Source organism: Anoplopoma fimbria, chromosome 7 (assembly GCF_027596085.1).
Source record: "Anoplopoma fimbria isolate UVic2021 breed Golden Eagle Sablefish chromosome 7, Afim_UVic_2022, whole genome shotgun sequence".
NCBI lineage: Eukaryota > Metazoa > Chordata > Actinopteri > Perciformes > Anoplopomatidae > Anoplopoma > Anoplopoma fimbria.
The window spans coordinates 21,069,382-21,083,697 of record NC_072455.1 but is presented as its reverse complement, the minus strand read 5'-3'; the positions used below and the strand labels follow the sequence as shown (position 1 = coordinate 21,083,697).

The 14,316-nt window shown below is 41.7% G+C and overlaps 1 protein-coding gene across 1 annotated transcript in view; it reads left to right on the top strand.

Annotated features, from left to right (window-relative positions):
- Positions 1-465: 465 nt before the first annotated feature.
- Positions 466-14,316, top strand: part of stim2b (stromal interaction molecule 2b) — a 37,467-nt gene continuing 23,616 nt past the window's right edge. Inside the window, exon 1 of the mRNA XM_054601059.1 lies at positions 466-598. Coding sequence (XP_054457034.1) covers positions 466-598 — 133 coding nt within the window. The remainder of the gene's footprint in view (positions 599-14,316) is intronic.

The window sequence follows — 14,316 nt, the reverse complement described above, 5'->3', positions numbered from 1 at the left end:
AGGGTTAGGTATGGGGGACTGGCTTGTGGCAGCTCGCAGCAGTCACCCATGTGGAACAGCCAGTCAACTCATTACAGGATATTAGTCTTAGTTTGGCTCATCGTTGACCCACGATGAACTGTTATTTTGTATATATTTTACACTCTTTTTTTTTTTAGTTATTAGGTTTCTCTACTGCGGGGATTTTTTTTCATTTAAGTTGGTGCATTTCCAGGTGTCTCCTTTTTTTTTTTTTTTTTTGTCTCCTGTTTAAAAAGACTTGTTTTATTTATTTATTTATGCATCGACAGGCTGTATTGCTGTGTTCTCCAGCCTGATACCTGACATTTTATTTTTTTTTAAATCAAGGATTGCCCCAGTCATCCCCACTACCCCAGTCCCCACGGATACAAGCTTTTTTTTTTTATCACCTCATTTATTGTTTTTGGTGTTTTTTTTTTTTTTTTTTTTTTTTTTTGTTCCATCATGAGTTTCATCCACAAGGTCTTGAATGTTTTGCTCCGTGGACTCGTCATCTCTGCGGTACTGGGCTCGGAGTGCACTTACTCCAATGATCTACCCGGACACGAGTCTGATGCTGCGAATGTAGCCACCACAGGTAAGAGCAGTCCATGTCATCATATAGACTGTCTCCATGTATGTGTGTTACCCCACAATCTCACCCAGTGCTCCCAGTGGCTTTCTCTGGGAAAGCCATGGAATGTCCTGCGCAGGGGCTTAATGGAAAGTGATGCATTTTCGTCACCTTTTCTGTTCCCTCCTCCTCCTCTTCTTCCTCCTCCCTCTCCTCCTCCTCCTCTGTACATTGCTTAAGGAATGCATGACATGACAGGAATGCAGGATGCATCCTCACTAATGGTGCCCTTCACTTGCTGTAACCAAGGATGCTGCAGAGGACAAACGCACATCCATGAATGATGCAAAAATGATACATATCCTCTGTGGACATTAGCAGGTGTTTTGGTGCTCATTGCCAGACGGCCACAGGTGATTCTCTCTCCCCCCCCTATTAAAATATTCTATTGGCATTATCTAATAAGACAAGGATTTCCATATATTTGCATCTGTTTGAATATTGATTCGTTTTATACATGCCAGTTGCCTTAAACTGTTATTTAACTATTAGATAATTAAATAAAGGCCCACACATGTTGAGAAAAAGGAGTTGAAAGCGCAATTTCTTTTATTTTATATGTTCGCTTATTTAACGGTGATTATACAGGTAAATATCAGTGGATGTTTTTCAACATATTTATTATATAAAAGGCGTCTAGTTGAAGCTTAATTGGAGGACATTAGGTCAACTGGGTTAAAATAATAATGAAGCCCTTCAGGATACAGACATTGGAACAGATAAAACAGACTGTCTCCATGTGTAAATGCACATATGCACACATTGACCTTGGTGACATATGCGTTTATGTGTGTGCGTACCTGTACAGTATGTGACCAGTGGATCCATTCAGAGCCTATTCACATTTCTTTCTTCTTGTTTAATCCATAGTTTTACTCGTATATTGATAACTTTAGAGTTCTGCTAGCATGTATTCACTGCGAGGTCACTTTAATCCTCCTGACTGAATCAGATAAAAGGCTTGTTGTAAATGTGGATAAGTTCCTTTCATTTTCCTTATAGTTCTGCTTTCAGTCCCCATGTAAACCACTCAGAGACGACCTCAGTCCTTCTCACATATACAGCGTTATTGCTGGTGACCATAGACTAAGGTCAAACAATACTCAAGGTATCTGCGATAACTGGTGGATATGCAACTGGAGTGGACAGTCATATAAATATTTTCTAAATGACATCCTTTCTAAACTATTTTGACAACCCGGCAGAGATTTGTTTATAGTCATTGAACTTGTTTATATCCACTAGACCGTTTGTTAGGAATCTTCTCTCTGTGTTGATGGAGCTCAAAACACAAAGGAGGATTCAAAGGAATAGCTCGACATTTGGGGATACTGGTGCTTATACACTTTGTTATTTTGTACGAATTTAACAATCTAGATATAATCTTACAAGTTATATGCTATGTGTTCATTAATGAGAATAAGACACGCTGGTAGGATCATTTTATTATGGACAAAGGCAGTCAGGTTAGCTGTTTCCAGTCTTTATGCTAAGCTATTAGCCAACTGGCTACAGGTTCGTAGGAGACTGGTTTTCGATCTTCTGATTTAATTCTCGACGAGAGAGCGAATATGTACATTTCCACGAAATATTGTTTCTTTTCTGGAAGATTTCCAGCCGTAAGTTGTCACGGAGATGAGACTGTTGTGTGATGATCTTCCCCTCCATACACGACAAACTGTCATCACATGATTGAAATTCCATGCTTAGGTCATGGGATGTCAAATAAACCATCTCCATGACAACTGATCAAACCGCACCCGCTGATGACAGCGAGCGAAAAGCGTGAAACATCTACCTGCAGATATCCTAAACTGTATCCGAAACAGCATTCGCTTTCTCATGACTTCCCATGTTAAAAATGTTAATTTCAAGCTTATTTTTTGACTCATTTGCACTCTGGGCTGTTTGCAGTAAATGCGAACAGATCTCTGTGTTGACACTGACAGAAGACGTAAAGGTGCGGCAACTTAAAACGCACACAAAGCCTTGTAATTGGAGGCTTATAGACTCATCTATTTGTGTTCATATAACACATCAACCCCTGCCCGACTGTTAACGCTGCAGGAGAAAGTAATAGACCTTGTTCCAGACAGCTGTTAAGCATTCATGACTGTCTGTTTTACACGTGTAAAGCAGCTCCTGGAAATAAACCAGGGATATACAATATATATTGATTATTAAGGGGGGGGAAGCACACTTGCCCTTTTAACACGACAGCAGCCTGACAGTGTAGAAATGGGCCATGGGACGATGTCTCCCCGTGAACAATGAAGTGCAGTGGATGCAGCGACAGTGGTGATTTAATACAGTGTCAGTTAACATGACTGCAGTGTTACCCATTTCCCAGCCGGCTGCGTGGAAAGGTCAGCTGCCCTTTCACTGGTCTTGGCGTCAGGCGAGAGAAAATCCATCTCTTTGTGTGTGTGTGTGTGTGTGTGTCTGTGTGTGTCTGTGTGTGTGTGTGTGTGTGTGTGTGTGTGTGTGTGTGTGTGTGTGTGTGTGTGTGTGTGTGTGTGTGTGTGTGTGTGTGTGTGTGTGTCTGTGTGTGTCTGTGTGTGTGTAGAGTGTGATAGAGTAATACCTGCCTAATGGATCTTGAATTGTGTTTGCGTTGCTACTCTAATGCTACTTAATCTTGGTTTTAAGGTGTGATATATTTCTAATAAATCTACTTTAAAACAGGTTCGTTTGAAAGTTTGAAAGCAGGACTGTAACCTTTGAGAGACACATTGTTCCTGTTACAAATTAAAAGTTTAATTCATTGTTTAATTCATAGGCATTGGGGATTTGTTGCAACAGCCTTAGTTGGTCTGGTATGACCAGTAGCTTATGGTAGCTAATGTGAGCTAACTTTAGCTAACTGTTGCTGCATAACAGACGTGACTGAGTCGGTTTGCATTATCTGTTCTCAACGTGTGCTGATGTTACTGTATCTTAGCATTTTAGCTAAGTGCAGCAAGAAGCATTTTCCCTTATATAGTGTGTTGATAGTTATATAATTCATAACATCTATGACTAATATCACTCACTCAAGGATGTTTGCACATTCAGAAAGTGGGTCACACTGCTGAGTGATGCTCCTGTTTGGAAGTTATTCATTTTTCCTGCAGGTAAATTGGCCCACGCTCAGTTGGTGCCTGTGATTGTCTCGCACATTAGTTAGTTATTGTGTCATTTATTTTGTGGCCCAGGTAATTGAGGTTATGAGGAGAGGCTGCTGTCATTGAAGCAGTTTAGGGTTCAAAGCTGCCATTTTGCATGCTGTGAGTGGTGAGGGGTGAGGTGAGACCGGGGGGGCAGCAGCAGCTCCCTTTTATGATTTAGGATCTTCAAAAGACCAGGCCAGAATTTTAGAGAAGCTGGGATTGTGTTTCAGATATAAAGCAGAGGATGGAGATGGAGGAGGATTACATAAGTGTGCAATTGGTCATATTTGAGCACATTTGTCAGAGTTCCCTACAAGGTCTGGAAAGTGTAGAAATGTGAATATGAAACGTTCAATATAAATATAGCCAATATGGCTTCATCCTTTTGAAGAGTGTCATGTTGCATTAGTTGTTTTTTTAACAGATAATTGTACCAGTAGATAGTTGCTGTCAACATATTTAGCCTGTGCCAACATCTTTGTCATTTAAAAACAGAAGAGTAACAGATCCACTGGATGATTTTAAAAGGTCAGGAATTTTGGAAGAAAGACAATCAGGTGCTGATGTGGTAATTGATGTTAGTGTTTCACATGATTTGAATGTCACAGGGGAAGAGTTGTTTTTGTTCTCATTTCGCACTCCGTTTGCGTTAATGTGGTCTTTGTCTTAACCAACATAAACCTGTTCCTCATTTTAAGCCTTTTCAACCGTGTAGGGTTTCTGCTTTATTGTATGTACTTGCATGCACTGCAGTTTCTCTTTTCTTTTTTTTTTACATGGGCCAAAATTCAGCGTAGATGTAAACAATAGGAATCATAAATCATCTCTGTACACCTCGAGAAAGAAAATGGTGTGGAGCAAAAACATTGGGGGAAAAAAAGCAAAAAGAGAAGGAGGCATTTGTAAAGGGGATGGCTGAGTGGCCGTGTGAACGTGGTCTTCCCCCGTTTTAATGGCGTATTTAGCTTGTTTGGCGTTTCAACAAACAAAGCCCTTCCCTCTGACTGCGAGGAACATCCAGTTCTCAAGTAATGTCCTCCGCTGGATGATAGTTGTCTCAGATACAGGGCCCACATTTAGCAAAAGCTTTACATAATTTACAGATGGAGAAAACTGGCTGCTGTAGGTTAAATTACACAGATTAAAAAGCAGTAAGGCAAACATGATTGGATCTCTCTCACACTCTTGGACAGATTGTCCAAGTTTGGGGACAATTTGCTGGATATTTTGCTTTGTTTATATAGAAGATGAGAGGTGACATTGGCTATCTCAGAGCAAAGTGACTGCATTAATTAAAGGGATTTGTTTGGAAAAAGAAAGTTCAACATTTGCCTATCTCGCCAGTGCTTGCTTAAGGACTGCGGGGAGCACATGAATTTGCATTTTTGCGATACTTCCGTTGCTGCTGGCCGGCCCATGTTCTATCAAAGTAACACACTCGCTCGAGGAAAGCCAGGCTTTCCTACTTTCTGCGCGGTGTCAGAGCTTCAGAGCGAGTTTTGGGTTCACTCTGGGGGCTAACTGTGACAGAGTGTCAGAGTGAACGTGGAGCGAGTTATAATGTCCTGGTTCTGTGCAGCTCTACAGCCATTTCCTTTCCCTGACTTGAACAGACTGTTCTGAGGAGCTCCTCATGAGCAAAAAAAAAAAAGAGGTCAGACTTTACCAGAAGTTTTGTTACTAGCCCTGAGCTAAATGCATTTTAGCTAAATTGGCCGTCGGCATGCAGACAAGACATAAGTGCAGAAGCTAAAAAGCCACATATTAGTAGACTGAGCTAAAAGCAGAGTGAGTATTGGAACTGCTGTCATTGATTGGCCACAAACACAAATCCAAATGAAAGAAATTGTTGCTCTGCTGCTCAGAAGTGGATAATATGTCTCTGTTGTGTTTACAGCTTGTCTTGCTGCACCCAAGCGACCATGAAATCCATCTTTCAGAAGAGAGCATGGGTCAAGTTAAAATTAACTAGAAAAGTGTACTCAGGAGAGTGCAGATCTCTGCCAGGTTTCTCTTTCTCTCTCCTCCCAAACAAAGAAGAGTGGCATCTCTCTCAATTCTCCCTCCTGGCTCCCTTACAGTCAAGATGGCGGCGAAGAGCACAAATAGGAGATTTATTCATCTTGTATCGTGTCTAACTTTAGTTGATCATAAGATATCTGGTGCGGAATTAATCTTCAGATGCTCTGGTTTAAGATAAGAACAAACTATAGTTGTTGTGAATCACCGCAACCACGAAAGGTCCCATGACTGAAAAAATATCAGGCTGATGTGTCCAGTGCAAGACGGGCAGATATACTCACACCCACACTCGCACACACACACAACCGAGCGCATGATCCCCTCCAATCTTGCGCCGGGCGGTGATAATTACCTCAAATGAAAGGCCGGCGTCGCATCGCCGCACCGACGCCACTCAGATGCCCCGTTGACTTCCCCCCCAGAAGTGGACAGCTGCCGCTCCGTCTCAATTGGGGGGCTTTAGGGTTGTGATCCAACCTAATGAGTCCCGTCACCAAACGGAACAGACCGCGGGTGTATTTATAAAGCCACCTGGGAAGTTTTCCATGTGCATTCTTTCCATCACGCTCCCTTTATGCGGCGGTGGCTGCTGCTGCTGACATTGACGCGCCAACGAGGTTCCTTGTCATTACCGAGATCTGTCACCCGACTTTCAGCTGGACTCCCTTAGGAGATAACGGGGCTTTGTTTAATGGTTTACCCGTCTCTGCCCGCGGTCACCAGCCAATGCAGAGAGCAGAGATCAGATTTAAACACTAACAAGCACTGAGCCGATCAATGAGCTGATTCACTGGCATGGAGGCTTTGTTAAGTCGCTAATCCCCATTGAGTTGCTATTGTTCTTTTTCAAATGTCTTTTTCCAAATATCTTCCACACCTAACTCTAAATGTCTGTCGATGATTATGAGGACAGTCGCACCTTTTTTTTTTTTTTCCTCTCACTGTCAAATCGCGTAAATATCTCCTTCTTTGACATTCTTATACTTCTAATGCACACACCGGTATGTTTCGATATAATTAATTTCAAAGGCAGACACCGCTAGCAGCCGGTAAGCTGATTCACTCATGCAGAAAAAAAGCGTCCTCAGTGCGAGATGTAGGTCACGGTGCTCAGCTGTACAGTGTTTCCCGCTGTGAACCACCTGCCCTCAACCAGTCCAGAGGAGACTATTGTTGTCCCGTTCGGACACACTTAAAGGTGTTGATCCCCCAGCTGGCAACACATGTGCTCTTGGCTGGTTGAGCCCTTTGTAATGAATGCACACAAGCTGGCAACACTACATGCCAGAAAACATAAATGGTATGTGTGGTATATGTTCCTTTTTTTTTCTCACTGACCTCTGTTCTGAGTTTAATGTTGTCAGGTACAAACAATGGTCGTGCTGAAGCGGTTAGTAGGCTGACAAAATACATTTTCAACTATTTTGATAATCGTTCAAGTGATTTTTGATGGAAAAATCACAGTTTTGCTGTGAGAAAAAAAAACGAGTCTTATAACTAAATACCTAAATGCATTTATCTGGTCTCATTTATACGATATTTAACATTTGTATACGTTTTTCAATAATAAACTTTTAAAAAGTGACTGCCCCAAATAGAATTTTGGGAAAAACACGGTTATAGACTTTGTGCCCACTGCCATCAGACTGTATAACAACAGCGGAGACCACGGTCTGTCAACATGCTGACCAGCCCCCCCCCATGTGGATATACTGTACATTTTTATTTTTATTCTTATTTCTTATTTTTATTTTTATTCTATTTTTATTTTATTGTATAATATGTGTATTTATTATCTGTTTCTATGTAGTTGAGCTGCTGCAACACCCGGATTTCCCCCATGGGGATCAATAAAGGAATATAATCATAATAATAATAATAAATGGATTTATTGCAACAATCACTGTTAGTTGCATCCTTAAAACATAAAAAGAAAGCCACTGTTTCAGAATAAAAGGCGGATAGGGGTCACAGCTAATCACATAATACTCGTCACCTTAACACAGGAAGAAGACCAATGCCGTGCCCTTCACAGACGCCTAAAATTGCCACTGTGGCTTTCTCGCTTTGCATGTTATCACTGAAGCATTATTTTTCTCAAGACTGAAAGTAAAATCTTACATTTTACTTCTTGTGAGCTTAGATAGATTTAACCTACAAAGGTTTAATCCAATCTCCTTGTTTTTCAGTGTGAGATTACCTGTAGAACAAGTTTCACTATTTAGCAATGAGAAAGGTGAACAGATTCTCTATTCTATTCTGGCAAATTGGATCTATATATGTTTGAGTGGGATTTAAAGTTAGATATTGGACGAGAGGAGCCGTCGCCCTCTGATTTCAGGGACTTTCCCTTGGCAGAGCGCACGTGATGAGGTGGCCTGGGCAAGAGGGGCAAAGAGCGGTGTGGATTTCTTAGGTATGCTGTCGCCTCTCAAGTCCGTGTCCACCTACTCTCGTGTTCTGACCTGTGCTCATAACAAGCTCAGAGACCAAACATAAAAAGGAGACACCTAAGCAAATGTGATTCAGTGAAGAAAACATAAGGAACCATACCTATGTGCTTTACTTCTTGTCTTCTACATGGTCCAAAAAATCAGTTATGCAGGTTTCAAGCTGTATTGTATAGTAACCTGGGTTGTTTTTTCATTGATCAAACAAACGGCAGTCGTATTGTTTTGCCCCCTTGTCTTGGTTGGGGGTGCGGTGGTGAGTTGAATGCTAATCCGTCTTAATGCTGCAAACAGTAGCATGTCCGGACCAACAGCTGGGTTCTCAGGAGCTGCTACTTGGCCTCCCTCTTGATCTGATCCAAAATGGGCCCAGTTTGTATTACACATCAAAGGACCTGATGGCAACAGAATTACTTTCATTTTCACAACTTTCTAATCCTGCTTCTCAAAGGTCAAAGGTCAGCAAATGGTTGAGGAACTTGTTGAACATGATTTGTTTCTGCAGGGTTTCACATCACAGACCGTAGCTTTCAGTAGCATGTTTTGATAGAAGTTGGTAACCTTTTAGAAGTACCTTACTGCCACTGTTAATCCTCTGCGTAGGTATTGCATCACTTGCGTGAACTCAGCTGCTTTTCTTTCTTCTCCAGATCCGGCTTTTTTTTTTTTTTTTTTTGGATCAACTCCATGAATCGACTTAGCTATTGTCTGAAGTGTGGCACTTATTCTTAGCTTCCGTGCTGGCGTCCATATTTAGGAGCACCGAGTTTAAAAAAAGACATCAGAATCCTGTCACGCAGGAAGGTATAAGACCGACACAGGAAGCTGGCAGAGAGCCAAAGCTGCTGTCTACTACAAATCGCCAGACCGAGACATTCCCATGCCAACGCAGTAACAGAAGTGTCCAAAACCAATTTGTCATTTAGTGCCCTGCCAAACCTGTTGGCTTCAAAGTTAGCAGTGAAAGTTTGAGCAGGCTGTTCTCAACGCTCCTTTCCTTCACATTAATGACATTTTAAATCTTTCTCTTTCAATGTCCGTGCAGAGGTTTTAACTGTGCATTTTTTAAATTTACAATTTGCACACATCTTGAACAATGTACTTTAATGTAAAGTCCAACAAGATGCAAATATTACACTAAGCAAGAGCAGTGTGCAGTATTTTGTTTCTTTTACTGCACCTCTCCTGCTCATTTTAAAGGTGCATTTGTTTTCCTTTCATAACTGTCATGCCACTAATGAGATCAGGTTTCATTTACGACAATGTACTTGTAATATGATCGTTCATACTGTAAGCTTGGAACTGCTACTTAGGTACCAAGTAGAGCTTTCATTCTCCTCCTGAACCAGGCCGAGCTGTAATTTCTCAAAATTCCCCCGGTCTTGAATTGGGTCGGGTTCACGGCAATTTCCAGAAATGTTATACAACCTCTAATTTAGGGCAGTACGTATTTAAAGCCTCATTAATTTGAGTGCTTCACTGCTTTTTTTCTGTTCGTTCTGTTAAAACCCATTAGGCTATATATTTCTGCACATTTGCGATAAAAATTATCAGTTTTTTTTATATATTCATTCTGCAGCGGCGCACTGCAATCATTAATATCCTCTTGTGTCGCATTTCACCAAGTGTGGGGCTCACAGGATAGCTTCATTTTACATATGTTGACTGTTTGCAGAGCAGCTCTCCACACAGATGAAGTGAAGATAGCGTTGTCAGTACTGGTTACAAACAGGCTTGGTAGTGAAAAGAAGCCTATAATACCATTTGTAGAATGAGTTTCCAGTTTTGGATGTGTAGGATTGTTTCAACGTTTTTAAGTGCACAGCACACGCCACCAGAGGTCAACATGGTCGTTGGTACCAAATGTATTCGGCGTAACGTTAGAGAGAGCGAGAATTTATATTAAATACCATCTTCGAAAATGTATGTGATTCAATTTCTGCACCCTGAAATTTCCAGTACAGTAGGTTAAACTTTTTATAGTTCAGTTCTAATTCAGATCTAAATTTAAAGTGTACAGTATTTAAAAAAAAATAGAATATTTAAATTGCAAACATTATAGCTAATCTGAAATTTCAAGGCAGAAAAGTTTGATAACATTCGGGTTACCAAGGACCAACATTTCAAGCGTCTACCCTGCCTTCAATGCAAGAAGGAGAGGTGTCTGAGAAGTTAAAGATAAAAAAATGTACTTTGAATTTTGTTGCAATCACTCCAATTTTAAAAAAAATAAAAAATCTGAATTTGTTTCACTTGACTTCTAGGTTCAATATTTTTTTCTCCAATTTTATTAATTTATAAATTCTAATTTAAGCCCTAAAATTTCAAAAGCCATGGAAATGTTGAAAGAGGGGGATTCAGACAACATACATTTAAATTGAGGCGCTTTTCAAATAAAATAGTTTTAATGGCACCAATTCAACGGCTGTAATTTGCTTTCATACACATCTGTGTTCCATTTGTGTTCCATTTTTCTTTCCCATCTTTAATTTGTTAAACCAATTTGTGATAAGGTCAGGAAACAGAGTGTACCGTACCAAACCAAACCAAACCAAACCAAACCCTTAAAGGGATGTTTCTCAGAAGTGCAGTGGGAAAGTCTTAACCCTCAGCTGTCTTGTCCCGAGGCAATGACACAGATGAGGAGCACTTAATCCTAGTCGAGGAGATCGAGGCTGCAGACAAAAATGATTCATTTTTCCTTCTAATCACTGATGTTTGTGAGTTGCGTAAGATCATTGGATCCCGTTACTACGCGGCCAATGCATGTTAAGTCATCATCACGCTTTCCATTGTTCATTGTTAACTTTTAAAAGATCCAGCATGTGATCTCAGCCTTTTTGCTCCCTGTCTCGCTTTCCATAGACATTTCATCTATTAACCTTGTATCCAGAGGAGCATGTCGGAGGCCGAGCGAGCTAATTAAACCAGCGCTCGGCCCCTCTTCTTGTCTTTCCATCCTCTCTGCTCCTGCTTTTCTTCCCCCGGCCGGCCGCATATATCACACATCTCGTGTTCGCTGCTGTTATTGAAACATTCCTTGGACGCCCGGGCCCAAAGAGCGTCTCCTTTTCTGGAAGTTTTTAGATCAGACTTGGTGGGCCTCCACACGTTTTGCTCTGGTTGTCCACCCCCTCTCCCCCCTTGTTTAAGCTGTGGCCTAAGCAGAGGATTACTGATGCCCGTTAAGGTGGTTTGGTGGGTAAGGGATAGCCTGTTTCAGTGAAAATGACTGGATTCAAGGATAGCAAGCTTCCTATCCCCGATTAAATACACGATAAGGGAGTAGAAGGCTTTTATTTGTTCAGGGCAGATGCAGTGCAAACGAAACAGGAACCCACTTGTAAAAAGGATTTCCCAAACTCTACACTGTACATTTACCGTACTAAATATTAGGCAAGACTTTGGAGGGCCTTGGAGGCCTAAATTAATGAGTCAGACATTTTGAGTCACACCCTGAAAATCCACACAAGATGCCTTCTTTACACCGCTGTTGCCAGAGCTGATCCAGCTGCACCTCCACCTGTGTTGTTTGCATAATCAATTGCTTCTAACACTCAAGGATAATACAGTCCAGGGTGGATCAGGTTTAGTTGAGACATGTTGAACGTCTCGAGCTTAGTCTGCATCTGGTTTTGCAAGACTTTGTTTTGTCTGGAATGGGGACTCTGTCTCTGTGTAGGTGGCTCTTAAGAAATATGAATGATGGGTGGATGTCTTTTTAAAAAAAGGTTTGACTCCCACTCTGGGACATGGGCTAATTATGCGTTCGTGTATCGCAACGCTTCTTGTGTTTGCCAGTTGATGATTTTGCTGTTACACATTCTTCTGACATGCCCTATGGCACCCTGGGGAGTTAGACAGCCAACCTGTCAGCATAGCAGTAGCTCAAATATAACAAAAAATATCAAGACTGAGAAAATAACTTCTGATTTCAGGATAGAGACGTTTGCTGTCAGATTCTTTCCCTCCCGCTGGCCAACTTCATTTAAGCAACCCTCCTAGCTATTTTATCTTGTGTCGCTCCATTGAATAACACACCGAAGTGACGGAGGGCAGTTTTTAAAAATATGCTCACGACGCGTCCATTTTAACAGCTTGTGAAAACCGAGAGTAACATTAGAAACACTTTCTGTATCTTGTTTCTCATCTTGAACTAACTTCTTCTCCTTCTCTTTCTCTTACCTAGCTCTCTGCACTAGCTGGTGGAATTTGTAGGCAGCTAATGATATTTGTGTCTTATTAATGGCTGCTGATGAGCTGAAATGGTAGACTCTCCAGAAGCTTTATTTACTTGCTTTAATACTGACCCGTCCGCTTGATTTATGACACTGCCATATGGGCGCTGGTTACAAGCCACAAGTCTGGTACACATTGACATACCACACCTCCAATTGGTGCATTGAATGCAATGCAGTTAGGATTTTCTTTTGCTTTATTTACAAGACACTCAGAAGTTTGACTTTTAAGTAATTCTAAAATGGGGTCAGACATGTCAGTTGCCCCTGGAGCAAAAGTTGTAACTAGCTTATGGCTGCTGTTAGCATCAATAAAAAGCAGGAATTCTTAAGAATGTACTTTAACATCTCACTTATCCAAATGGTAAGTGCATACATCATGAATGTGTGAAAGCTGAGAGGAGTTTGGCACGGTGACAGCGGATCTAATGAATTACTGACATGGCTGACACGGTGTGGTAATATATTGTTTGACATCCAAGCAGCAGGTCGCCTCAAATTGTGGCCGCAGTTGTTACGTCAGGCAGAGGAGTCATGACGTGAATAATCAGACTAGAGGGAAAAAAGGTTCAAGGCTGAGTGGCTGCAATGCTGAAGTGTCCCTGAGCAACACAACAGGCCCCAGTTCTGTAGTCGACTTTAAACTTGCAGTCTACAACAAGAGAAAAGACATATTTTCTTCAGATATCAATAGTATAACACTCACTTGGCAAAAGGTTCTTATTGTCCTCGCTTTGAGGGGATTTTTGAGCGACTATTAAATGAAACGTTACGCAGAAATTTCGGACAAACAAATAAAATAGCTGAGAGTAAATATAGTGCACTGTACTGGACGCAGTCTTCCTCGACTGTGGTTGGAGCGTTGAGTAGAAAGGGACGGGACTAAGCGATCCTTCACAGATCTTGCCGTCTAAGTGAAGCCTTGAGATTGCATAAATGCTGTAGCTAATACTCTTAATATGCTTGTATATGGTCGTTTGGTAAAAGAAACAGTGTATGCATGGGATATAGAGCAGTTTTGAGCAACTTATCAATCACAGAAGCATCTGATGTGTTATCATCTGTATCACATTGATTTAAAAGCCAACCCCCTTAACTAAACCTGACCTGATTAGGCCTCCACCACAGAGTCAAATCCTGTTTGACCCCAGCCGGCTACTATAGCACATTATCTGAGGGTATCTGAGATGTGGTCACGGTTAGGAGGCTGAAATACGAAGAGGCAAAGCTCCTCTGTGTGTAAGTGAGCTCACCCTCATCCGTTTTCAGTATGTAGAGTATTTGCTGACATGTTCTCCAGTCTGCTTCCAAATTACTTCATCCTGGTCTGCCAGTTCAGTCTGCTGCCACCTCTACTGCCATCACAGACACATGAGTGTGTATGAGTAGGTGCTGCATGTGTGGGCAAGGTGTATGTCTGGGGTGTCTTTGACATGACATCTGTGTCTGTACTCAGGAGAGAGAGAGAGAGAGAGAGAGAGAGAGAGAGACAGACAATGTGTGTGTCTGTGTGAGAGCAGGAAATAGCCGAGGAGACGGAGACATCTTGGGCAGTTTGCGGGTAAGAAGAGGTCAATTCAGCCCACTTGGCTCCCCCAAGAGTTGCATGTCAAGTCCATCAAATCCTGCTATCTTAATTCCACGTCTCCTCTGCCCGGATACTCTTACACTTATTCTGGCTACTCACCCAAGATCAGGTTTGAAGTGAGGTGGAGGGAGAGGGTATCACCTCCTTCTCCTCCCAGGTTTGAGATCTCACCCTATGGGTTACTGGTGGCTGAAATAAGCCTCTAAACGCTCTACTGCTGGAGCTCTGAGCCCAG